General features: G+C 41.0%; 2 protein-coding genes across 11 annotated transcripts in view; both read left to right on the top strand.

Moving 5' to 3' along the window:
• Positions 1-4,937, top strand: part of WIPF1 (WAS/WASL interacting protein family member 1) — a 56,017-nt gene extending 51,080 nt beyond the window's left edge. For all 4 annotated transcript variants that reach the window (XM_059853146.1, XM_059853148.1, XM_059853147.1 and 1 more), the window contains one exon: positions 214-4,937. In XM_059853146.1, coding sequence (XP_059709129.1) covers positions 214-269 — 56 coding nt within the window. In that variant the 3' untranslated portion in view covers positions 270-4,937. The remainder of the gene's footprint in view (positions 1-213) is intronic.
• A 2,406-nt stretch (positions 4,938-7,343) lies between these two features.
• GPR155 (G protein-coupled receptor 155) overlaps positions 7,344-22,895 on the top strand; it is a 34,876-nt gene continuing 19,324 nt past the window's right edge. For 4 of the 7 annotated variants that reach the window (XM_059853140.1, XM_059853138.1, XM_059853134.1 and 1 more), the window contains exons 1-2: positions 15,324-15,482; positions 19,724-20,229. In XM_059853140.1, coding sequence (XP_059709123.1) covers positions 19,770-20,229 — 460 coding nt within the window. In that variant the 5' untranslated portion in view covers positions 15,324-15,482; positions 19,724-19,769. Of the gene's footprint in view, positions 7,366-8,779; positions 8,937-15,323; positions 15,483-19,723; positions 20,230-22,895 lie in introns of those variants that run through there. The other 3 variants (XM_059853137.1, XM_059853135.1, XM_059853136.1) reach the window with 3 other exon arrangements.

Below are 22,895 nucleotides of genomic sequence, written 5' to 3'. Positions count from 1 at the left end.
TATTTTACAGTGTTCAAAGTTCTGATGTTGCTTAATAAACTAACCAGAAACTCTACAAAGATTTGTTGGTTTGTAGTTTTTTTTAAATGGCCAGGCATGAAAATTAGTAGATCTTCACCAGTTACTGAATTATTTGCTTGGATGTAAACTTCCCCTTCAAAAGGAGGAGTATTCCAGGAGGAGTAACCCAAACAAACCTTCTTTCTCTTTTAGGTGGTTCTGTCCGAAAAGAAAGAGGTGCCCCCCCGCTCCCGCCTATACCGAGGTGAAATGGGTTCTGGCCCATCTTTGGGTGACATCTGTTCTCAAGTTTCCTTCAAGTCAGCTCTCCTGTCCACATGACTGGAAAGCTGTCTGCCGTGATTGATTTCCACTTTTGGCTTCTCAGCTGGAACAAACTTCAGTCTCTATTACAGAAGTAATAGATGTGGCTTATGAACTATAGTTGCTCAAAGCTCTGAATTTTATTCGCTTAAACTGCAGGCATTTTGTGGACCCTACCGAACGTATGTGCATCATGCTTACCATGTCCAACCCCATCCCCTGGAGAGCTCCGTGGGAGGTCTGGCTTTGGGTTTGATAGAGCTTGAACAAAGCTGTTTCATTCACTTTGGGTACAGTAGCTGTATTATTTTAATGATAAAGTATTTGATGTTTAAAAAAACAGTTGCCAGGTAAAAAGTGTAGCCAAGAGTCCCCTGGATCCTTCTTTGCATGCCTAACTCAGCCTATCTGCTTCTGCAAGCCATAGACCTACTAAATGGTGACAAAGAGTTCATCTTTAACTTTTTTACTTCAGCTTAGTCAAGCAAATCCTAAACAATGCACAACACATCCTGCCTCAAGGATGGAGTATCCCTGGCCTTGTTTTTATCCACAGAGAATCTTACAAAGAAAAGCACAAATGAAGAATTTATCAGCATAAATATATATATATTTTTTTTAATCCTCTTTCCTCTTTTTTAAATAGTGTTATGTGTTCTGTGACCTAATTCTATCCTACTCTTATGTGGACCAACTCACGTCATGTCATCCGTGCCTTGGATTGCTGTAACGCCCTCTGCCTGGCAGTGCATGTGAAGAGTCCTCAGAAGGCAGTCTGAGTGCAAACGCAGCATATTGTAGTTGCAGGCTCCTCCTGTGAAGCATCACTAATGCCAGTGCTCCACAGACTGCTTTCCAGTTGTTTCTTTGGTACAACTAAATGATGGGGTTTGATGTTCCTCAGTGAAAGCCCTTTGATGTTGTGAGGGGGGTCTGGGGTTTGTACATTCAAGTGGGAGCATCCAGAATTTGCTGTCTGCACTGGTTCTAGAGAAATGGAAAGATTTGGCTATGAAGCTTGTCCTTTCAAACTTTGCTGAAAGGAGTCTCTATAGAGAGCTGCAAGGCTTATGAGAGAAGAAAGAGTAAAGTATTCTAACATTGTGGCAAGTGGTTAATATGTTTAATGGCTTTTGAATTTTGTGTGTGAGAAAAGAGCTCATTGTATGAGTGAATTTTACAAGTGGGTCTAAGTGCGTATAAAATGCCTTTGGAAATTAGAGGAAGATTATAATTCTGGATTTGAAATATTGGGGAATGATAGCTCTTTGTTAATTGGACCTCTGAAAAATATCCTCTCAGTCTCATCAGCAGTGTGTTTCTTCAGTGTTTTCCTTGGGATCCCTACCAAGCCTGTATCAGCAGCTGTGCTTCACAGGGTGTTGCTCAAAAAAACCCAAAATAAAACATAGAAACTAGTCATGTAGGTTAAGAAAATGTTTCTCTAGCATGGGAGATACCATCCTAAGTACACTCTGTGGCTAGAATGAGGTCAGTCCTTGAAAATCTAGGGAATTTAGCCAAAGAGAGTCTGGACCCTGCTGAAGTGTCTGTGAATAGGGCTTTTTGCTCTGTCTGTGAGCAGGGGGGGCAGATCCACTTTCTGCCTGCAGCCTGGACATCACATTGAAGGGGATGAGACTAGAGTTGGATTTGGCCAGATCAAATTTAATTTGGTCTTTTCAGTGTTTGTTTACAAAATCTTTTTAGCTGTGACAGCATTGATTATGTACTTGTTTTTTACATTTTTGTATCTAGTGACCTATTTTTGGTTACTGTTTATGGTCTTGAACCTGCAATGAAATGCGCAGGCGCAGGGATGTAGCTACATCCAGTTGCAGGATCCTGGCTGTAAGAGTTCCTTAAACAGATACTGGTGGGACCTCCACGTGACAGGTGCACCTTGGGATCAAACCTGGCACAAGGCTGAATTTGTATATGTATTTTATGGATGTCACTTAAAGTGCCTGTCTCTTTGGAATATTATTTTGTGAATAGAAGTCCAAATAAGATTTTTAGGCTAATAACTTAAAGGATAAATTATTGTATTCATATTTTAAAACAGAAGCACTTAATACCTTTCTAAGGAACAATAGTTTGAATTTAAGAATACAATATTTTCAGTACCTTGACTTGCCAAATCTTTGTTAATATCCAAATAGCTATGTAGCCAAAAAAACCCCCAACCCTCCAGAAATTATATTTTTAATAACTTACCGGCTTCCAACATAACAGTTTTATTTTGGTAAGTCAATGAAAATGCTGCCCAGTGTTATTCCAATACTCTGTATAATTCAAAATATCCTGTATTTGATCGTTTCAGCAAGGTTTTCTGACCAGAAATCTGGACCACTACCAAAGACTTGGAAAACGAGCTTCAGTTTCACTTTAAAATGTGCTGTATAAAAGGCCCCCAGTTAACAAGCCAAGAATCCTGAGCTGCTTAGGTTTTAGAAATTATTTTTTACTCTAGAAAACTCTTCAGAATAGATGTTTGGCGTAGATGTAAAATAGCTTAATACTGCAGAAAGGGGCATTTTTTTCACATAACACCAGCATTTCCATTTATGTGTTTTGCTGTAAAAGTCCCTAGATATATTCCAGAACAATGCAGCATTTTATCATTCAATATATTGCTTCATGTAGCAGTAGCTATTTACAATATGATCAGTATTAAAGTATTTATTTCACTATGAAGTGTTAAAAAAGAATAATACAAAACAGGTTGAATCAATGGTGCCTTATGAATTTTTAGTCAATTTTTCTGTGTCTCAGTAGAAGAATTAATAGACATTGCTCTTCCAGGTCCTACCTAAATAGTGCCGACAGTAGCATTTAACAGTGTGAGCCAAGCCCTGCTGGTGCTGTGTGCTCCATCTGCTAACTCCAGGTGGAGCTCAGTGTATGGAGAGGCCACTGGATCAGTGTGTAGGTGAGGTGTATGTGGGCACTGGTTGGCTTCACAGCCAATTGCTGGTATTGCTCTCAAAATTCAGACCTGTTCCAAAACCAGTGTCTGATGCTGCTGTCCACACAGCCCAGCTGACTTCAGTCAGTGTGGTTGCATAGGTTACAGAAGTAAATTTGATTCACTGCTTGCATGTAAGATTTGCTGGGTTTGTTTCAATGGCATTGTATTATAAACCCTCACACCTCAACCTGTCTTCTTACGTTACCACTGAGGCTTGCACTGCGTGACAACGGCCACGGATGTTTGTTTTTGTTTCATTCAACTCCATAAATAAAATGAGAATAACTTTTGTACCATGTAAAAATAATTTCTGCTCTATATTTTTGGAAGAAAAGCACGCGTTATGTTATGACTTTCTGCACCAGCCATTGGGAGAAGAGGTCACAGTGATGAATGTTTAGAGTTGTTAAAGGAAACTCAGCTTGTGATTCAGGAAGTGTATATTTCTATAAATGAAGTAAATAACATGGCAAAGTTCTTGTTTAAAAGCCAGCATTTCCCAACACTAAAAGAATCATAAGGTTTGTGTTTTCTTTTCTACAAGACAGCACTGTGAAAGAAGTTCCTTATATTGTCAGTTAAAAAACTGGGCAGTAGCTTCTCCTTGCAGCATCAGCTGTTTGCATGACACTTGTAGAAGTAGATCTGTCTTGGAGCAGGGGATAAAGGAGCTAAACTGCTGTCATGCATCATTGTAACACAACATTCTTCTGTACAGAAGTATGGAAATAGGAAGGATACTTTTTTTGCCTTGGAGGTAAAGAATGGAATTGAGTGATCAAACAGATTTTTTAAAGCAGAATGTCGAATGTTGAGAGACCTAGAGAGAGCCCCTTGGCCTCGGGACACTGGAAAGGAGAAGATTGCTCAAGGAAATAAAAGCCAACTGGCTGAATGTTACCAGTACTAGAGTAAAAAATAGGGTATAAAATGTGCGCTTTGGAGTTCCACGTGGCAGTGGTGTGAACACCTTGGTCTCACAGCTGGGTGCAACGACCTGATACAGCGATACATTGACTCCATGGAACACAGATTGTGTGAGCCTTCATCTTTCAAACAGTATTCATCAGAAAATAAGGAGAATCTCTCCCCTAAGATATCCAGGAGCACTTTAGGGGCACATTCATGGAATGGTTCTTCATGTACACTGGAAGAAAACAGGGATCTTATAGCCTGTAAGATGGATGTGTTTGGAGCATTCAGTTAAAATCTAAACTGGAGCATTGGCAAAGAGGGGAGTATTGGACTAACTCAGGCAGAAGCAGGACATGTATGGTCTCAGTGAGTATGCAGCAGGTGGGTATGCAGATGTAAAAAGCAAAAATGGAAACAGCATGTCTTAAGGGAGTAACCTTTTATGTATGTTGCCATTTTGAAATAGTTTGTCTGTGGTAAATATTCCTTAGTGTAAACTAATGCATGCAGAGGAAGACATCTAAATTTGGACTTCCAAAGCCACATAAGAGGGCTATCTAAAACATAAACCAGGCTGAGCAAAAAGTAACATTTCTATCAGATGCTTAAAGTTTGAGCTTTTTATAAAATATTAATCTAGTTCTGTGAATTTTTTTGCTTAACATTCATTTTGTAAGTGATTTTGTTATTTTTCTGTCCTATACCGAATAAATTTTACTTTATTTAATTGTTGGTGCAGACTGTTGCATTGAGGACAAACACAGTTACTTCTTTGACAAAACCACTTCGTTGGCTTTAGCAGGAGCATAGCAGTGAGCCTGGCAGGAGCTGGGGTGAGCTGTTCCCCTCCTCTCCTGTCTGCCATTGAACAGCAGCACAGCAGTAATTCTCAGAGGACTTCGGTCCTGCATACAATGAAGGACACCTGCAGATAAGGAGAAATAATGAGTTTACTTTAGGATAAAGAATGATTGAAAAGCAGTGGTTGGTGATGCTGTACTTGTAGGTTGCTGTTGGGTGAGGTGTGGCCATTGGTTCTTGGCAGGGCAAGCTAGGCACTTGCCAGGGGAAGATGACATGGAAAATCACTGTAGGTAAGTGTAGATTTTTATTTGTTGTGTCTCCACTCATAAGGCAGAAAGCTGCCAGAGAATAAGAAACAAACCCTCCTTTTAACTTTGGAGCCCTGTTCTTTATCATAGGTGTTAAGCTTTTCAGATAATTTGGACCAGGTTCATCAAAGAAAGACCCTTTTATCAAAGTCCACAGGAGGTTCCAATTCAGACTGCACTTCCAGCTTCTCCTCAGAAGTTAAAGGGTCATTTAGAAAGCTAAAAAGCTCTGTCCTCTAATTCATCTATCTTGCAAAGAGTTAAGCATCAGGTTTACTCTCATGCAGATTTTGGATCCTTTGACATCTCTGGGGACTGCTTTTTGATACCTTGATTTTACACACTGACTGAGATAATGACCACTTTCTTAGAAGACCACTAACCCTTGTGTAGCCTGTGGACCCAGCAATCCTGATGCCTGGGCTATAGAAACAGAGAAACTCTCATGGAGAGTGGGGAGAAGCTGGTGAGCTGTAAAGGATCTGGCTCAGCAGGCTGAGACCTTTGCAGGTCTCAGTGGCAATTGAATAAGAACACAGAGGTATGAATCTGATCATCAGCTATTAGGGCTGTCTGTTGCATGTTTAACCAAAGAAATCATGTGTTTTTCTGGTTTTCAAGAAATCAAATCGCTTGCTTGCCTTCAGAAAGAGGGAACTGAGCTGAGCACTCTGTGACCTTGTCATAACCACAACATAGTCCTTCCTTCATTTAACTCAGAAAATGCTGTTGATTTAAAAGAAACCCGTGGGCTACCCTGTAAAACAGTTCTGACTGCTCCCTGCAGTTGCAGGAAGGCTCCTGTGTTGCACACAGCACACACATAAATATGCAACTCCTTTGATCGTGGCTCAGCAGTTTCCAATGACCTTCCTGCCTCCTATGCACAGGCTGCTCCCCTCTGCCCTCTCACCCAGTCTGACTCCATTTTACTCTGAACACAGTAACTTAGTCCCAGCGAATTACTGATTTCAGAACTAAATATTGGCCCATACATCTCTGTAAAACACTTAATATATTATTTAGGTTAACTAATGAAATAGATCATTGGCAATCAAACTCTTAACCTATCTAAACATTTCAGCAGCAGTCCAGGTACAGAAACAATCCCAAGGAAAGGATGACTGGCACAAAAATATTTTGATTAAACATAGAGAATAAATTGGGTGGTTGCTGCTGACATTACCTTGTGTCCAGTACCTATCTGTCTACTGAGCAACAGCATCAGATAATCTCTTCTTTGATCCTAGAAGATATTTGTGGCTTATGATATATGACTTCAGCAAAAGCTACATTCAAAATGTAAAATAGCAATCTATCATGAAAGCTGTCTATATGATACTGCAATAAGGCTTTTATCATTCCCATCATGTTTCTTCTTTGTTATTACCACTCTTCTTTTTCCTGCAGATAAAAAAGCTTTTTTTCCAAGAATGCTGAGATTTAGCCTACATAAATACATTTCTCATTTTCAAAATGAGATTATTCTTGTTATTTATTTTCTTTTTTTTTTTTTTGGTGGAATACAGGAGATGCCTCTGCCTAAGCACCTTTAAATTAAAGGTGGACAGAGAGGGCTGTTGCTTGCTGCCCATCCTTTCTCTCTGCAAAACAAGAACTGGTGATCTCTCCATGCAGTTGGGGCAGGGCTTTATCACTGTGCAGTGCCTTCCCCAAAGGGGACCACTTGAGCTACCTTTTGCATGTGCCTATGTGCAAAAAAATTTTGGCTCCAACCTGGTGTGAACACTACATGGTAACTGTAACCAGTTCCCTTCTGAAAATGTTTTTGTATCGATGCAAAGATGGCTGTTTAAGCAGTGGGTGTTGGGTGTGACCCAACTTGAAGGAAGCATTCATGTATACGGAGATGTGAAAATGAGTCATTGCTGTCCTTCTCCTTTCTAGCAGAAATTTTAGTAAATTCAGAGTTACTGGTGAGCCCTCGTGTGCCCTGTGGAGCAGCAGAGCCCCTGCATCTGAGGGCTGAGCACTACCAAGCCATGAGAGCGAAAGGCAGCTGAGCACTTTGAAGAGAGCAAGGTAAAGGCTGTGGGTGAAAGTCCAGGCTGAAACGCCAGCCTGTCATAGGTATTTTCATACTGCAACTTGTGTACCTGTAGGTAACATCACTGTGCTGTTTGTCAGGGACTGCAGAGCCCATCAGCACTTTCTGTGCTGTCTCAAAACCAGCCCTCACTGCAAACTGCTGAAATCCTTCTGTTGAAGTTTTTTCCTCTCCTCACTTAAAACAGAAACTTTCACTTCTGCTATTTTACCAGGAGCTTGGGTGCCTTATGAAACCTGAGAGCCTTTGTTTGAAATCAGACAGATACATGATCCTTTCCTCTAAATAGATACTTTCATCTCCTGAGCTGTGCCTGCAGGACTGCTGCTGTGCTTTCATCCAAGTGCCAGTCAACTGGGGGGCTGGTGTGTTTGCTCCAGTTTATTGCTGATTTAGAAACAATACCCTGCTGTGTGCTTTAAGAGAATCACCGTATGTGCCAGAGCCTTCATTCCTCCCTCTCTCATACATATGGCCGCTTGCGAGCAAGGGCAGGAATTGAAAATATATTGTTTAACTGGGAATGTGTCTAGTCCGCGTCCAAGCATCCATCAGAAAATGAGGCGCCTTGTGTGCGTGTTTGTTTTTAGCCAAGCAGGCGGGCGCAGGTGCGATGCAGCCGCAGCCCGGCGGTTCTCTCCGCGCCGCAGTGGCGCTGTCGCCGCGGCCGCGCGGTGTCGCCGTGGCCGCGCAGTGCCTCCCGCCCGTGGCGGCGGGACCCGGGCCGGGCAGCGGGGACGTTCAGCGCCGCTCCACGGCGTGCGCGATCCGCGACCGCGGAGCCTGCCCTGCCCTCGAGCCCAGCCCCGCAGAGCCGCCCCCGCCCGCGGCGGGAGGTGGAACGGCGCGGTAGCTCAGGGCCCAGAACCCCAGGCGTTCCGGGAGGCCGCGGCGTTTCAGCGTTTTAGGAACACTACGCGCGGTTTCACCACCGCGGTTTCACTCCAGGTGCATCCGGCCTGACTCTTCACGCAGTTACAGAGTTGTTAGGCAAGTCAAATTCCAGTATTGGCAATAAATGATGCAACAGAATAATACACCTGACTACTCCATTGCAGTTCAACAGAAAGCAGCACGCTATTAGACCTAAAAAAAAAATACCAAGTTTTTAGCTAATAATGTTTAACTGCAGCTAGAGAAGGAGCGAAGAATTAAAACAAAATACCTTTTTAAATTGAAAATGCCAAGTGGAAGTAACAGAGAGCTGTAAGGAAGCTACTCGGTCAATATTGCAATCTTAAAATCGGTCCTTACTCAAGTAGCTAAGAAAGGAAGTTCTTTGTATTGTTGTTGGCCATTAATTTAAATGTAGTGACAAACTGCTGAACGTAATGAGGAGAAGGTACAGTAGCTTTCTGCTGGAGAACGCGGGAAGAAAAGGGCATGTTAATACGGTTCTGAGACATGAGTAGCAGGAAGGATTTAGTGGGGTAGTAGTGGTAAAATGAATATGAAATACATAAACAAGAAACTGTTGGATTTCTATCACAAGCAGCAATACACTTCAATCTTTGCATTTGATGGACAACATTTAAGCTGTATTTGTGTAAGTAATAAATAGTGGTTTGCAAAATGGTGGGATATGGTGTGACCACGAATGGAAACTTATGGAGAGACTTCATGGAGATGTGGGTCACATTCTGAAAATATTTCCAAAGCTTTTAATTTGTGGTACCAAAATCGGTTTTGTGGGTTGTATGGATAGGTTTGCTGGGTTTTTTAGGATTGGGGGGGGGGAGTGGTGTATTTAGTGGGATTTCTTTACTAATCAGTTTCTTTCTGAATAAGCAACAGCTGCAGCAGGTCACACACCAGAAGCAGCTTATTTAAGCACTGCAGCTTGCTTTTAAATGGTTTTCCTGAGCAAAATGGTTTAATGGTTTTCCTTAGCAGCATCTGCTAACTTGTGTGTAGCACTAATAGCTCTCCTGGTTTTATTCAGTTTTTTTGGTTGGGGTTTTGGAGGTTTTTAAGGATTCAGGCCAAATTCGAGTAGTCTTCCAGGGACTGAGCACTCAGAGTACTGAGAACATGTAAGTAATAAGCTGCCTAAGCCAAAATGGGTGAAAAGGTTTACTTAGGTTGAGGAAGAGCTGTAACTCTTATGCCCAGTTCTTAATAATTTCACCACATACTGTTAGTCTGTTAGCATGTGAAAATACTATCATTTAAATATTATAAAAGTACTTAATATTTTAAGTGTCGACATATAGTAGATACAGTTCTAACCATAATATGAGGCCAAGGGGAAAAACTTGATAATGATTTTCCAGTTAAAGCATTTGTAATCTGTAAGTTTAAATAGTGATTTTTTTCTTTGACTTTTTCTTTGGCTTTTTTCCTCCAGTTGGTCTGGTTAGCTATGTAACTAATTTTTGAGTGCTTGCATTTGAGTTTAGCACACCTCCTTCTTGCTGAGCCAAGTAAAATGTTGATGCCCTAGCATGAAGGATGGAATTTTTATGTTTAGGAGGTCTCGTCAATTTAGTTTTGGCTCCCCTGAAAGCAGTTCCAGAAAAAAAAACTTCTAGTGTTAAAATCACATGGGGTATTCTGAACTCTATTTAATTCCATGTAATTTCATTTGAACTTTTCTTTATTTTTTGCTTTAGAGAGGTGAATTTCACCATGCACAATATTTACTGGGCTTAATTTCTAGAGCAGTCTATTTCAACACACCTGAACATACATAATTATTGCTAAAGTCTTAGTTTGACTTTCTGCAATTTGTCTGTACCAGCTACACGTATTTTCTTTTGGCAGATACAGTATTTTGAAGGCGATAATTGTACCTTCAATTCTGTGGAATTGTCTCAGCCACAGAACAAAGTGGAAGTGAATGACTGGAGTACAGTAAACATGGTTTCAAAACCAGCTTGGACATACAGGGTGTCTTACAAAAGATGCTATGTGAAAAATACCAATTAAGTTCCCGTAACCAACGCAGATAATGAGGTGGACAACTGCGAAATTATAGATGAGCTGATAAATTGCTTTCTTAAGAAGGAAGATCTTTTACAAAAGTGTTCCAAGGTAACTGAGGTGAATGTAAACATCCAATGAATCCCTCATCATTTCTGTGTTAACAAGCTTCAAGCTTATGAGTAACATGTGGCATTCTCCTGATCTCTGTGTTATATTGCTTTAAGGACACTCAGAATTTCTCTCAGGTGTTGGATTTTTCTGTCTAAGCCTCAGAAGTTTTAGAAATTCTTTCATGGGACAAATGCTTTTTGTGTGACACCACCCTCCAGGGACACAATGCAGGGGCCTATTTCCTGTTTACAGATTAATTTTCCTCAGGTTTCCCTTGTTGCTTAACTGCCTCATCAACTATCTGTGTATTGTACACCATAGTTTATTTGCCAGTAACCATGTGAGTCAGTGTAAGTGACCAGACATATCTAGGTATTGATAAGCATTTCATGTCCTTCCTGCACACCTACACACAACTGCAGGAGAGCAGACATCACAAACCAACCAACTTTCTGAACCCTGAACTACAGTTTTAGATAACCAAAGTTAGACATGCATTTTTGGATGGAGTCAGCTAAGAAAATTTAACAGAGGTCGAGCACGGGTCCCTGCCCTGTGCATTATATAATCCATTTACTTGTTAAGCAATGAGCAGTATGAAAAGGAGTACTGGAGTTACAAAGCCACATTGTCTGTAGGTGTAAATCCAATATTCATATAATGTGTGGCTCATTGTCAATAACCAAGGAGCATTGAGGAAGTATTTTTCCTGTGATTGATAAGGAGATTACCCAAGAAGTGCTAATGTCTCTATCCATTGCTGCAATTACTGTGTTGGTAAGATACTTGGATTTTTCCATGCTGTTGAAAACAAGGTGCGCAGCTGTCTGTAAATTTCCAGACAGATTTCATCCTGATGCATTTACTGACATTCTTCTTGTCTTCTCATATTCTGTATTCTTTTTTTTTTTGTCTATTCTTGGAAAAGGTATGTTTTTCTAATACCCTACTGAGAGGTAATTCAGAGAAAATTTCCACATTTTTAATCAATAAAATAATGCTGTTTTGAAGCTCACCTGACACTTGCTACTGTAAGGCAAGGTTGTCTCAGTTATCACCACACCCTAACGATTTGACTACAACTTCCATTCTAATTTTCTAGAAAAAAAATATTAAAATCCAATTTTAGTATTTTCAGAAACAAAGTGGAGAAATGTACTTGCTTACAGTAAATTCTTGAGAATACCCCATCATTTCAGGTTTTGCAACAAGTGCTTGAGTTTACCAGTGAAGTAGCCTTCACACCTTGCTATGTTTACCAGTGGAGTAGCCTTCACACCGAGTACAAAGATGCATTTGTGACTTCCCAGGAAACCTTTCCAAACTGGCTCAGTTGTATGCCTTTGTAAAATGTTTTTATGTGGTCGCTGCCAGTTCTTGAAAGGGACATTGTCTGAAAGCTGCTCTCCCTGAGAGAGTGAACCTCTCGCAGTTCCTGTGTGGGCCCAGCCTGCGTGGGTGTAATTGTTGCAGGGAAATGAGTGTGATGAAAGCCACAGGACAACTCATGTAATGCTTGCTCCAGCTGCTTTTCATTGGCTAAGCTGCTGCCCCGATCAAAAAGCAGAAATTGTCTCCCATATCATCTATTGGTTACTTTGGTGGCACATAAGTGGATGGAAACATCCAGTTTGGGTGAAAAACAACAAAAATCAAGGGGGAGAGTAGTTAATGATTATACCATGTTATGTCATGTAAAGGGAATGCTCCAGAGGATTGAATTAAAATGTTGAGGACAACTTCCAGTTTGTGTTTGTTTAGTGGCTTTTGGAAAGCTTGGCTTTGCAGTGGCAGTAACTGTTTTCTGTGATCCACAGTTCAACTGCCAGAGCTGAGCTGCCAGTGGCAGAGGGTAGCTGTGATCAAGAGCTGATGGCCTCTATAAACCTGTCCTCCCAGGAGGTTGTACACAAAAAACTTCCCTTTCCCATGCATTATTTGCACTGTTATAGCTGTGGGTATAGTTATGTTTGGGGTTTAATTAATGCATGGGGGCTTTTTGATTCTTCTGTGGGTTGGGTGAAACTCCATGAGAATTGATGTCCATGGCTGTCACCCTTAGTTTTCAGAGATCTTACAAGGAAAAATAAAATAAACTCTACAATAAGGGCAGGATGTTGGAACAGAAAGATGCTCCGTGGAACACAAGGGGATGTTCAAGGGCAGAGAAAATGTGGCTCAAAGAAAGCGCCTATGGAGGTTTGGTTGAGTGTTGAGGGAGCAGAGAGGAGGTGTCAAACAGTGAGAAAATACTGTCCTTTGCTGTTCTGGGAAGCAGGACTTTGTGTGGTCTTTGGATATGGTCAGGAGTATCCTGTATGTTGAATACTGCCTTAGAAAGATTTCTTAGCTTCAACATTAAGTTATCATTGCTAATTATCCAGGCTGGAAAAAAGCCAGAAAACCATGCTCCTAACATTTCCCAGCCAAGTGGAGAACTGGTCCTCTAATCTGGTGCTTGAGTTATTCCCAGTGCTGTTCTGGTGGCACAGTCTGGTTAATAATGATTTCATGTTTCTTAACAGGGCAAGGGATAAGACCCTAGTGCTCTCTCTTCATCTTACAAGAGGCTGCATGTCAATGAGAGATAATTGCTAGGCTGCTTATAATATGCTCAAAAAGATTAAAATCTGCAAGAGGAAATATGCTATATTAAGTCCTATTTATATACTTTTGCTTCATTTCTTTAGACAGCAGATATAATAATTTTACTGTATTTTTTCACATGCCTTTGATAGTACATCTTCACACTTTCAAGTATTTTACTTCTTCAAGGTTTTTAGGTTCTTTACTATTTACTTTTTTTTAAGTATTACACTTTCAATTTGTTTGTGTTCCCCAAAAGATGACACAAGACTCAGGTCAAGTGTGCTTGCCTGATTTAGCACGCTGTGTATGCCAGAGCTCTGTCCTGTTACTGCTGATCCCTTGGGAAATCAGGCTGCTGGTTGGTGGATATCAATAGCAGTCAATGAGCAGCCTATCCAGCCAAATGTGTGCTCTTTTCAAACAGCTGAAGGAGTCTTGTATTTTAAATACTTTATTAAATGCTAAATCACTAATGATCTTTTCAAAGGGGAAAAAAATGCATTCAAGAGAAGGGAAGGCATACACTTTTACCAAGAGTTCTTCATATGGTCTGGTATTCCTCCCTTGCTACTCCCCAAAGCATGTCCTTCTAAGTTGTCATTTCTATAGGAAAGAATGAATGCCAGAAAGGCAAAAAATCAGAGAGGCCTTATTATATTGTATTTCCAAAACCAAATCCCAATCAGTCTGAAAGTGCTCTTTGTCAGGAGCCAAACAGAGAAACTTCAACAGTGAAAAAATTAACAAAAGAGTCTTCTTTATTAGTGTTTGCATCAAAACAAAGTCTCACCCTAACGTTACCAGTGGGTGAGTGTTACCCAACAAGCTGCACCACCTTCCAGCTGTAAACATACATAATAAACCTTGGCACAGCTTTGGAATAATCCCTTGCTGATCTTTTGCTTGGGCTGTGTTGGCCCAGAGTTGGGACAGGATGTAGACAGGAATGAGAGGCAGTGAGGAGTCAAGCACTGACATTGCTGCTTTGTGCCAGCTGAGGTTCTAGTAAGTGTGTACACTACTAGTACCGAAAGAGAAAATTTAAGCATCAGTATCTTTAAATGGAATTTAAAGCAGACATATGATACCAACAATGTAGTACCTTCTAAAAGTTTCTAACAGCCATGTTTATCCCCACAAGTTTCTGTCCCTGTCTACATTCTTTACAGGATTTTCTTAACTGGACTTCCAATTAATCCCCTTAAGTGTTATTTCTGTTATAATGCTGCTCCTGCTATATAATATAAATTTCTGGTAAGCATTTCAACAATAGACCTTGTGAACAGAACTGACTATGGAAAAAATTCATATCTGACACAATGCTTCATAAATTGTCAATCACATACATCTTTTTTGGTTGCGATAATTCTCCATTCTGTTTTGGTCTTTTTTGGGCGTTACCTGAAAGAGGTTTGGGGGTTTGGTTGGTTGGTTTTTTCCCTGGAAGTTCCTTGCAAGTTTTTTGAGTATTTTTGAGGTTCTTTTGCTGGAAGTTTGGAATGGGAAGATACTGAGCACACAGACTGGTCGACGTTGCACCAGTGGGGAATCCTGCCTCGCTCCCCGCGGGTCACCTATTGCCGCCACTTAACAAGTAAGGCTAGCTGGTTGGAGTCTGATCAGGAGGGGACAATAAGCGACACTGAATTCTCACCTGCTGTCTCTGCAGCAGCAGAATCTGTCTTGGCTCTTAGGAAAAGGGCAGCTGGAACTGCTGTGCCCTCAGTTGCAGTACAAAGGGAAAGCCTTGAGAAAGCTGCGTCCTCGTTTTCTGCAAGACAATCTTCGGTCATTACCGGTCTTTAGTTTTTACTGGGGAAATTCCTGACTGGTCTGATCTGTGGAACCGGCGGCACGTGGAAAACACGGGGTTTTCTTTCTAAACGCTCTGACCGCCGGGGAAAGTTGGAAGGGGAGTAGGAGGTTCAGGGACAGGCTGCCGCTATCGGGCCCGCCGAGCTGCAGGTGACGCTGGCTCGGGCCGATAACGGCGGTGACCCTGCCCGGCCTCCCGCCCGCGGGCTGAGCGCCGGCCGCGGGCTGCTGGCGGCAGCCACGAGGGCCGCCCCGGGAGCGGCCGGGGCTCGTTGCGCTCTGGTACTCCAGGGCAGGCGGCTCCCGAGCGCGGGGCAAAGCCCCGAGGCCGAGGCGGCGGCGGAGACCCGCGGCTCCCGGGCCGCCCCCCGCGCGGCGGCCGCCGAGCCGCCATCTTGCGGCTGCTCCCTCCCCCGGCCGCGCCGCCGCGCAGCCCCGGCCTGCCCGGGGTCCGCCCGGAGCCCGCCCGCCCGCGGCGCTCCGCCGGCTGCGGCAGCGGGGCTGTGGCTGGCGGGGCGGGCCGGGGCGGGCCAGACCTCCCCTCCCTGGCCTCGGTACCGGCGGCCTCGGCCTTAGAGGGGTTCTCAGTTTGGCAGAGCGCAAACCCTCTGCACGCACCCCGGTGCGGAGGCGCCTACCGAAAGCTAAGTAGGTAAGCTGCCCGCTCCTTTCCCCGGCTCCTGGCGCTGTTTTCTACTGAGGCAGCTGTCACGCAGGGCAGTGCTGCTGTTCTTTTATCCTTGACTGAAATGCTGTGTGCTCCTGGCTGGGGTGACCATGGGAAGAGAGCAGTGATGGGCCGGGAAGGGGCAGGCGTGAGGCGTTGGTTTTGTTGTGGCTCTTTGCCTGCAAGTCAGAGGATTTTACATCCCGATTTGGCAAGTGGTGCGAGTGAGGTGCTTTTTAAGGGTGCTGGCAAGAAAATGTTCTCTACCTTTTGAAAAATGTTTTGCTGTTAACTTCAGAAGTATGTATCTATTTGTTGACAAGCCCAAATGTGAGCTTAAGTGTAAATTAAGGGGAGGTATGTTTTTCATTCATTTTCTGAGTTGACATTCAGCGCCGCTGGCAGCTCTTGCTTCATTTGGTGTTGTCTGAGCTCCTGCACTGCCCAAGTTTTGTGGAGCTTGAAGCGTTGCTATGAGCTGTGCCAGTCGTGTGCTCAGGGCAGGCCTCAGCATCCCCAGGTGTCCCGGGCATGCGGCTGCTGCACAGCCAGGGGCTTTCTTGGAACGGCATCCCGGGAGAAGGATGGCAGAGGAAATGTGATGGTGAAAAACACCTGGCATTGTCTAGGTTTCCAGATACAGGTGGCACATTTCTTGTGCTAATGGCTGTTGCAATATTGTTCTCTATCTCTTTCTGTTTTCTTAGCCCAGTAAAGAGAAAAGTAAAAATTGTGGTTAACTTGCAAAATTAGGAACTGCAGTAATCACTTCTTCCCACTTACTTTTATCATTTTATCTCCCTGAAGTTGCTTCCTCTTTGACTTCACAAATTTCTACATGAAAATGCATGTAGTACACACTTAGCTGAGAGCAGGGTAGTAGAGCTGCTACGAGTGGTAGGTAACTCTTCCTACCCCAATTCCATTTTAATTTTCTTGAGTAAAATAATGTGTCATCCATATGTTAAAGTAGGAGAGTTTCTGCATTGTATTGAAGTAGGTCATGCTGTGGGATATAATTTATGAGCAATGTGCACAGTCTTGCCAGAGTCACCATATTATCCTGAGATGGAAGCTTAAGAGTGAGAGACCGGAGGGGAGATGTACATTGGAGTTATCTCTTTGATTGACTCATGCTGTCTTTGACTTTCACTGGAAAAAGAAGATGAAAGGGATTTTCCCCTTCCTTTGGTGAAGGAGACAATTTCTCTCTTTCTGTACTCGGAGAGGAACCTGATGTTGCTTAACTCACAGCTGCTGGAGACTCAAGTTTCTGGTCTGGTGGATTTTAAGACTTTACAAATATTGACAACCTACAAGAGAAATGTTTCATGGGAAGTTTAAACTGCACTTGTTACTTGCTCTGTGTCTATTGTTGGTCTTCATACAAGGCTTCCTCTCCTGCAAGCTGACAGTCTGGCTGCAAGCAGCTGTGCTTGGCACAGTTGACAGCAGATAAGGCAGCATTATTCCTAAAAGCTGTGTCTGTATTGGCCTCCAGTTCCCAAAAATGCAGCTGTGGCTGAGTTCTCAAGGATTCAAATCTCAATCCTCAATCCCCGAAGGGATAACTACAAATTGTATGTTCTATGGAGTCAAAGTTAAATGCTTTCCCTTGCAACTGTATTATATCTCCTTATTTTAGTGTCATTTGTCTGGTTAGTTTGCTACATCTACTATAAGAACAAACTAATTTCTGTGTAGAATATATCAGGTTTTGGGTTTACATGAGATCATTACCTCTGATTTCATTAAGAACTGTGAATTGATAATAATTTCTCTCTTGTGAGACACTAGTTTGGGGTAAGCCTGAGGTGTAACAAGGCTGTATATTAAATCTGCAATTAGTCATTACATAATCTCACAACAGTTATATAAATGTTTGTATCCTATAGAGCAAAAAGTGCTGAGATGTACTCACTGTGTTAAGCAGAATGCAAAATCTTGCATTTCTGGAAAACACAGCTTGGCAGTATATACTCTGTGTTGAATGTGAAGAGTTTGGGATGTGCATGTCTCTCGAGCTGAAGAGACTGTTCACTCTCAAAGCCCTCTGAGGAGTGCCAGTAGCAGCTTTTACTGTAGTGGAGTTCTTCCCTTTGAAACTCTTGTGGTTTACCAAAAATTAGCCCTGTATGACTTGATAGGGTCCCTTGTAAGGAAGTTGAAGGAAGGCTGCAGGAATCTGTCTGTCTGTCTATCTATCTATCTGTCTGTCTGTCTGTCTGTCTGTCTATCTATCTATCTATCTATCTATCTATCTATCTATCTATCTATCTGTATCTCTGTCTCTCTTACAAAAGATGGTTAGGGATGTGTGGGTGTGTATCCATGTCAGTTTTGATCTAGTGAGGAAGATAGAGGATTTAGTAGGTGCTATTCACTGATACAACATAAAAGTCAATCACATTTAAGTTCTGAATTATGAAACGGGGACAAGAGCACTTCTGTATTTTGTAGCAATTTTGTGAAGAGAAATAATGATTTTAATATAGAAGCAAGAGAGGCTTGTTATTAGCCTTGAATAGGCAGGCACAGAAGAAGAAATGCTAGAATTTAGGGATGGATAGGGCTGGAGTACACTCCCACTACAGATCAAATGTTGCATTTGGTCAAAAAAGTTTCAGCTGTATCTTATTGCTGAAGAAAAAACCCTTGAAAGAGCAGTGAGTAGGTTGAACACATTGCAGTGCTGGGAGCCTTACCTCTATGCAGTGCTGTAAGCTTGGAGAATTTGACATGGGGCTGCGCTGAAAACCTGTTTTTTACCTTGTAGCTAATGTAGAATGTTGCTGATTTCTTTCAAGAATTCAGTGTTGGAAATCTGTCTCTGGTCCTCTTTTGGACATTTGGCAAATTCCAACAACATTGTTGAGTTTTTAGTAGAAGAAATGGTTTGTTGTTTGCTTCATTTCTTGCGAGTGTTCCCATTGTTCTGTAGCAAATAATACATTGAGCTCCTGGTCCAAATAAATCTAAGCTAATTCATCGTCTATAATATAAGAAAGTACAGCCTTTGAAATAAGCCCTACCCAAGTAGGAGTGAGACTCATTTTCCTTGGGAGAAGGGATAGCCAGGGCTACTGGACAGATTTGGATGATGCAGCAGCTCAGTCCAGATGAATTACCAGAGCATCATAGAAGTGCTTACCAAAAGCCTCAGGCATAAATAAAAGTCATGAGTCAAAGAGTTGAAGCTTGTGAGTATGTATATGCTGGATGCCAGGGTGTGAAACAGACCTTACACGACCTCACCTTTGCACTGACTAGATTTACTTGCTTATTTACCTGGCTGCTGTGTTCTGTGTTTCCTGTGGATAGGATACAAAGAGGCTGGGAAGACTCTTAAACCAGTTGCTAATTTGCACAGATTGTGCTGTACAAAGCATTGCTTGGGACTTGGCAATTTTACTTTACCACTGATACATTAAATAGCTTAGGGGAAATCAGTTCACCTTTGCCTTAGTTTCTATCCCTATAAAGTGAGGTAAGTCATCTTAACTTCCTAAACAAAGTACTTCAGGATTTAGTCACGTCAGAAATTTATGTGCAGTCACTTGATGGACTGCCCAGGTTTCAGAGCTATACTGCCAAAACCATATGTGTTTCTGGCAGGACCTTGCTATTGACCAATGAATATTTGTGTTTGATGTCCACTCTCTTCATCTGATTTGCAGACTTTACGTGTCTGCTTGCATACAGAACCTGTGTTGTCGTAATCAGCCCTTTCAAAGGCAATTGCTGCTAACAAGTGAGGAATGGGGGTCAGCAGATACTTCTGTTGTACATAAATGCTTCATACATGCTTAAATTTCCCTGCTCCAGACCTAAAGAATTGTATGTGGAAATATGGGTCAGCTCTAGTGCAGTGAATTAGATCACTGGCTGCTGTGTCATCTGTGGATTCTTTGCTAACTGAAAAGTCTATCATTAGCACGTGATATAAAAATGTTGGGAGAGGTCAAAGTTGCACGAAGCAAGGTACAAACTTCAAGGGTGATATGATAATTTAAACTCTAAATTTTTCTGGAAGGTAAAGAGGACCTTGCCAAATGTTTTTATACCAGAGTGGAGAAGCTTTGATTCTTCATCAAATTTATCTTTCTTTCCTGGTGCTCAGTTCTTGTAAGGGCTATTCCTGTTGTCCATCCTGTAATAATTTAAGAGGACATAAGCTTGTACGTAAAGGAATAAAGTTAATAAATGTACTTTTGTTCCTTTTACAGATGAGATCATTTCACACTCTTCTTTTGGAAGAGGTGGTCAGAGGAAATGGATAGCTATTCAGACTTCACTGCAAAGAACCTCTCATCTACAGCTAATATGTCTCTTTCTTTGCCTGGACAAGCTGGACTCAATACCACCGGCGGTCCCCCTTCTATGTCAATAAGCAGGCTTTTCCCAGCCCTGTTGGAATGCTTTGGAATAATTCTTTGTGGCTACATAGCTGGAAGAGCCAACATTATCACATCAACTCAGGCCAAAGGACTGGGAAATTTTGTGTCCCGTTTTGCACTCCCGGCTTTACTGTTCAAAAACATGGTGGTACTTAATTTTTCTAATGTGAATTGGTCCTTCCTGTACAGTGTTTTAGTTGCCAAAGCTGCTGTGTTTTTTTTAGTCTGTGTTTTAACATTGTTAGTAGCCAGTCCTGAGAACCGATTTAGCAAAGCAGGTTTGTTCCCTATTTTTGCTACACAGAGCAATGACTTTGCGCTGGGATATCCAATAGGTGAGTGTGTTTTCTTCTTTAAAATTAATTGTCACTGTTCTAGACATGTTTGCTTTTATATTTCCCTAATTTGAAATTGACTTCTGAGTTGAAGCTCCACGCGATTGAAATAATTTCTGAAGTGCCTCTCAAGTTCTCTTTGAGACTACTCATCATCTAGGAAAGGTTAAAACTAAAAAAGAGATCAAGTTGGTTCCAGCAAAACAGAAACCAAGATGTTTGATTACAGAATTGAAAATACAATTACAAAGGCAACGTCAAATATGCAATTCCGGATTATATGTAACAAGTAGATACATATTTTAGATTACTTTAGAAGTTAACAATATCTTTCTCTTTATTCTAAGGCAGCAGGTTCAGGAGAATCCTCAGGGTTTTTTTATTCTCTTCAAATTTGCTTGACATGTATAAAATTTAGACAAATGCAATTGCGTACTTTGTTTTAGATGAAAACACTGTGTTTCCCTCAGTTACATCTGAGATTTATTCCTCTTGAAGAAATCAGAAGTATGCCACAAATGGGGCTGTGAGAATTATATCTTTGTTTGTTGGTATGCATTTTAGATGCCAGTTAGAGTTTCTCTTTTATATATATATTTTTTTTTTGGGGGGGGGGGGGGGGTGTCTCTATGTATTTTCATTGTATCCTGGTTAAAACATTCTTTTAACTTTTACTTTCTTGTAGGACTGCATATTTCTTCAGGTACTTAATGATTTATAAGATATGATTTATATTTTTTCTATGTATGATATTGACAAAATCTACACCATTTAGAGCTTTGCTGGAATAGTTAGTGCAACAGAAACATTGTAGGCTGATGAGGTTTATTTCCTCTTGTCTTTTCCCTTCTCCCATCTCCAGACTTTCACTGGTGTTGGGTTCATGCTGTCACCTGTGCAAACTTTTTGCTATAAGTAAAATATTACCTAAGCTTCTCTGAAGTGTTTGCAGGACTGGTCAACAAAGAATGCCTTGCTGTTTTTTATGTGGTTGAGGTAGTGTTTTGAACAAAGCTTGATCTTTTAATGAAAAAAAAATTTTAAATGCTGTAGCAGTGGAAATTTGTAAAGGAAAAAAAATCAATATTGACAAATTGTGCACTAAACCAACACTATTTAAAAAGGCATTTTGAACTCTTAATCATTCCTGAGTCTTCATCCTATGTAATTTCTTTAATGCATTACTATTATTATTTATTATTTCTTTACTATGCTCTTCTTTGCTGTTTGAAAAGATCTGCATATAGCAAAATCAAAATGCGGGTCAAATTTTGAAGCTTATCACTATTTTTCTGTTATCATGGTTATGATAGTTCTAGATTAAAAAGTGATATTGGGATGAAAAAGAACCATCTGGCAGAGAGGTTTGTTAGACACCCCTGATATAGTCAGAATTACTATGATAGAAAGCTTTGGGGTTTTTAATTACGGGATAATAATGATACAAGTCTGACAAACAGATTCAGGTATTCTCTAGAGCTGCGTGTTAAAGCACAGAGGTGCTGTGTGGGTGACAGTCACTGTGACTTTCATCATACTCATTGTATTAAGCATGGACAACTAGTGTGTGATTTATATGTACTTTTGAGCAGCTGGGACATGGAGAATTGATTTTTTTTAAAATTAAAGTATATTTGATTTCAGTTTTTTGTTACCATCAGCAAGCAGGCATTGTGATTTAAATAAAAAGAAAACTTTTTATCAGTGATAGAAGTTGTGGATTATTTTTACTGTCTTAACGATCCTGTAAGACTGATTTCTTATTTTTTTCCACCCACTGACTCAGTAATCTAACTCCACTTTTTGTGCTCAGTTAAATGCATTGTGACATCATGCATGATTTAAAGTACTTATAGACCTTAATTTATTGTCTTAAGTATGCAGCTTCACTTTACCAGAATGTAAAGGTTTTTAAAATTTTTCACTCAGACATTAATTACACATGACTTGGGTGGAGTTGTGTTCGAGTGACATGGGCATTCTGTATAAAGCAATATAAAACATCAGTGTCAGGTTTGAGGTTTTAGGAAAAAACCTATTTGCATAAAAAGTGTCCAGCATATTTAAAGTGGCTTTGATTGCCAGGTTGTGTTTAGTGCTTAAAAGTGGCTTGTTCAATGCAGTAACTAACCCCAAACTTGGTACTTCTGTTCAGCAGTCTATTTAGGATTTTATACAGGTAGTTCTTCTACATGTACTGTAATAATGGCCTGTAAAAGTAAAAATGCCTTTAGTGCCTTTTTTTATATATGTAAGAAATCAGCTAGTTGAGATCAGTTTATTTGCTCTAAAGAGGAGACTGTTCAAAGTGAGTGCTGATTTAGCACTTGGAAGTTCCTGTCATTCCACAGGCTTAAATAATACAAAGGTAAAACTCTTTTGGATTTGAAAAATGTAGTCACGAGGAAAAACTTTTTCACAAAGAGGTTAATAATGTTATTATTAATAATTATGAATTGCATAGTATATACTAATACATAGTGTATGTAATAATTATGATAGAATTAACTCTATGTACGTATAATTGACAAACTATTAATAACTATAGCATATTATTGATAATTACTAATAACAAAAATATTAAATATAACAATTGTAAGTCAGGTAAAAGAGAACATTCTACTTTTAAAGCATTGGGGTTTTTTTTAAATTCACATTAGAATTGA

The sequence above is a fragment of the Haemorhous mexicanus genome, chromosome 8 (genome assembly GCF_027477595.1).
Source record: "Haemorhous mexicanus isolate bHaeMex1 chromosome 8, bHaeMex1.pri, whole genome shotgun sequence".
NCBI lineage: Eukaryota > Metazoa > Chordata > Aves > Passeriformes > Fringillidae > Haemorhous > Haemorhous mexicanus.
Note: the sequence above shows the minus strand (reverse complement) of the source record. Positions and strands in the feature narration are given on the sequence as shown.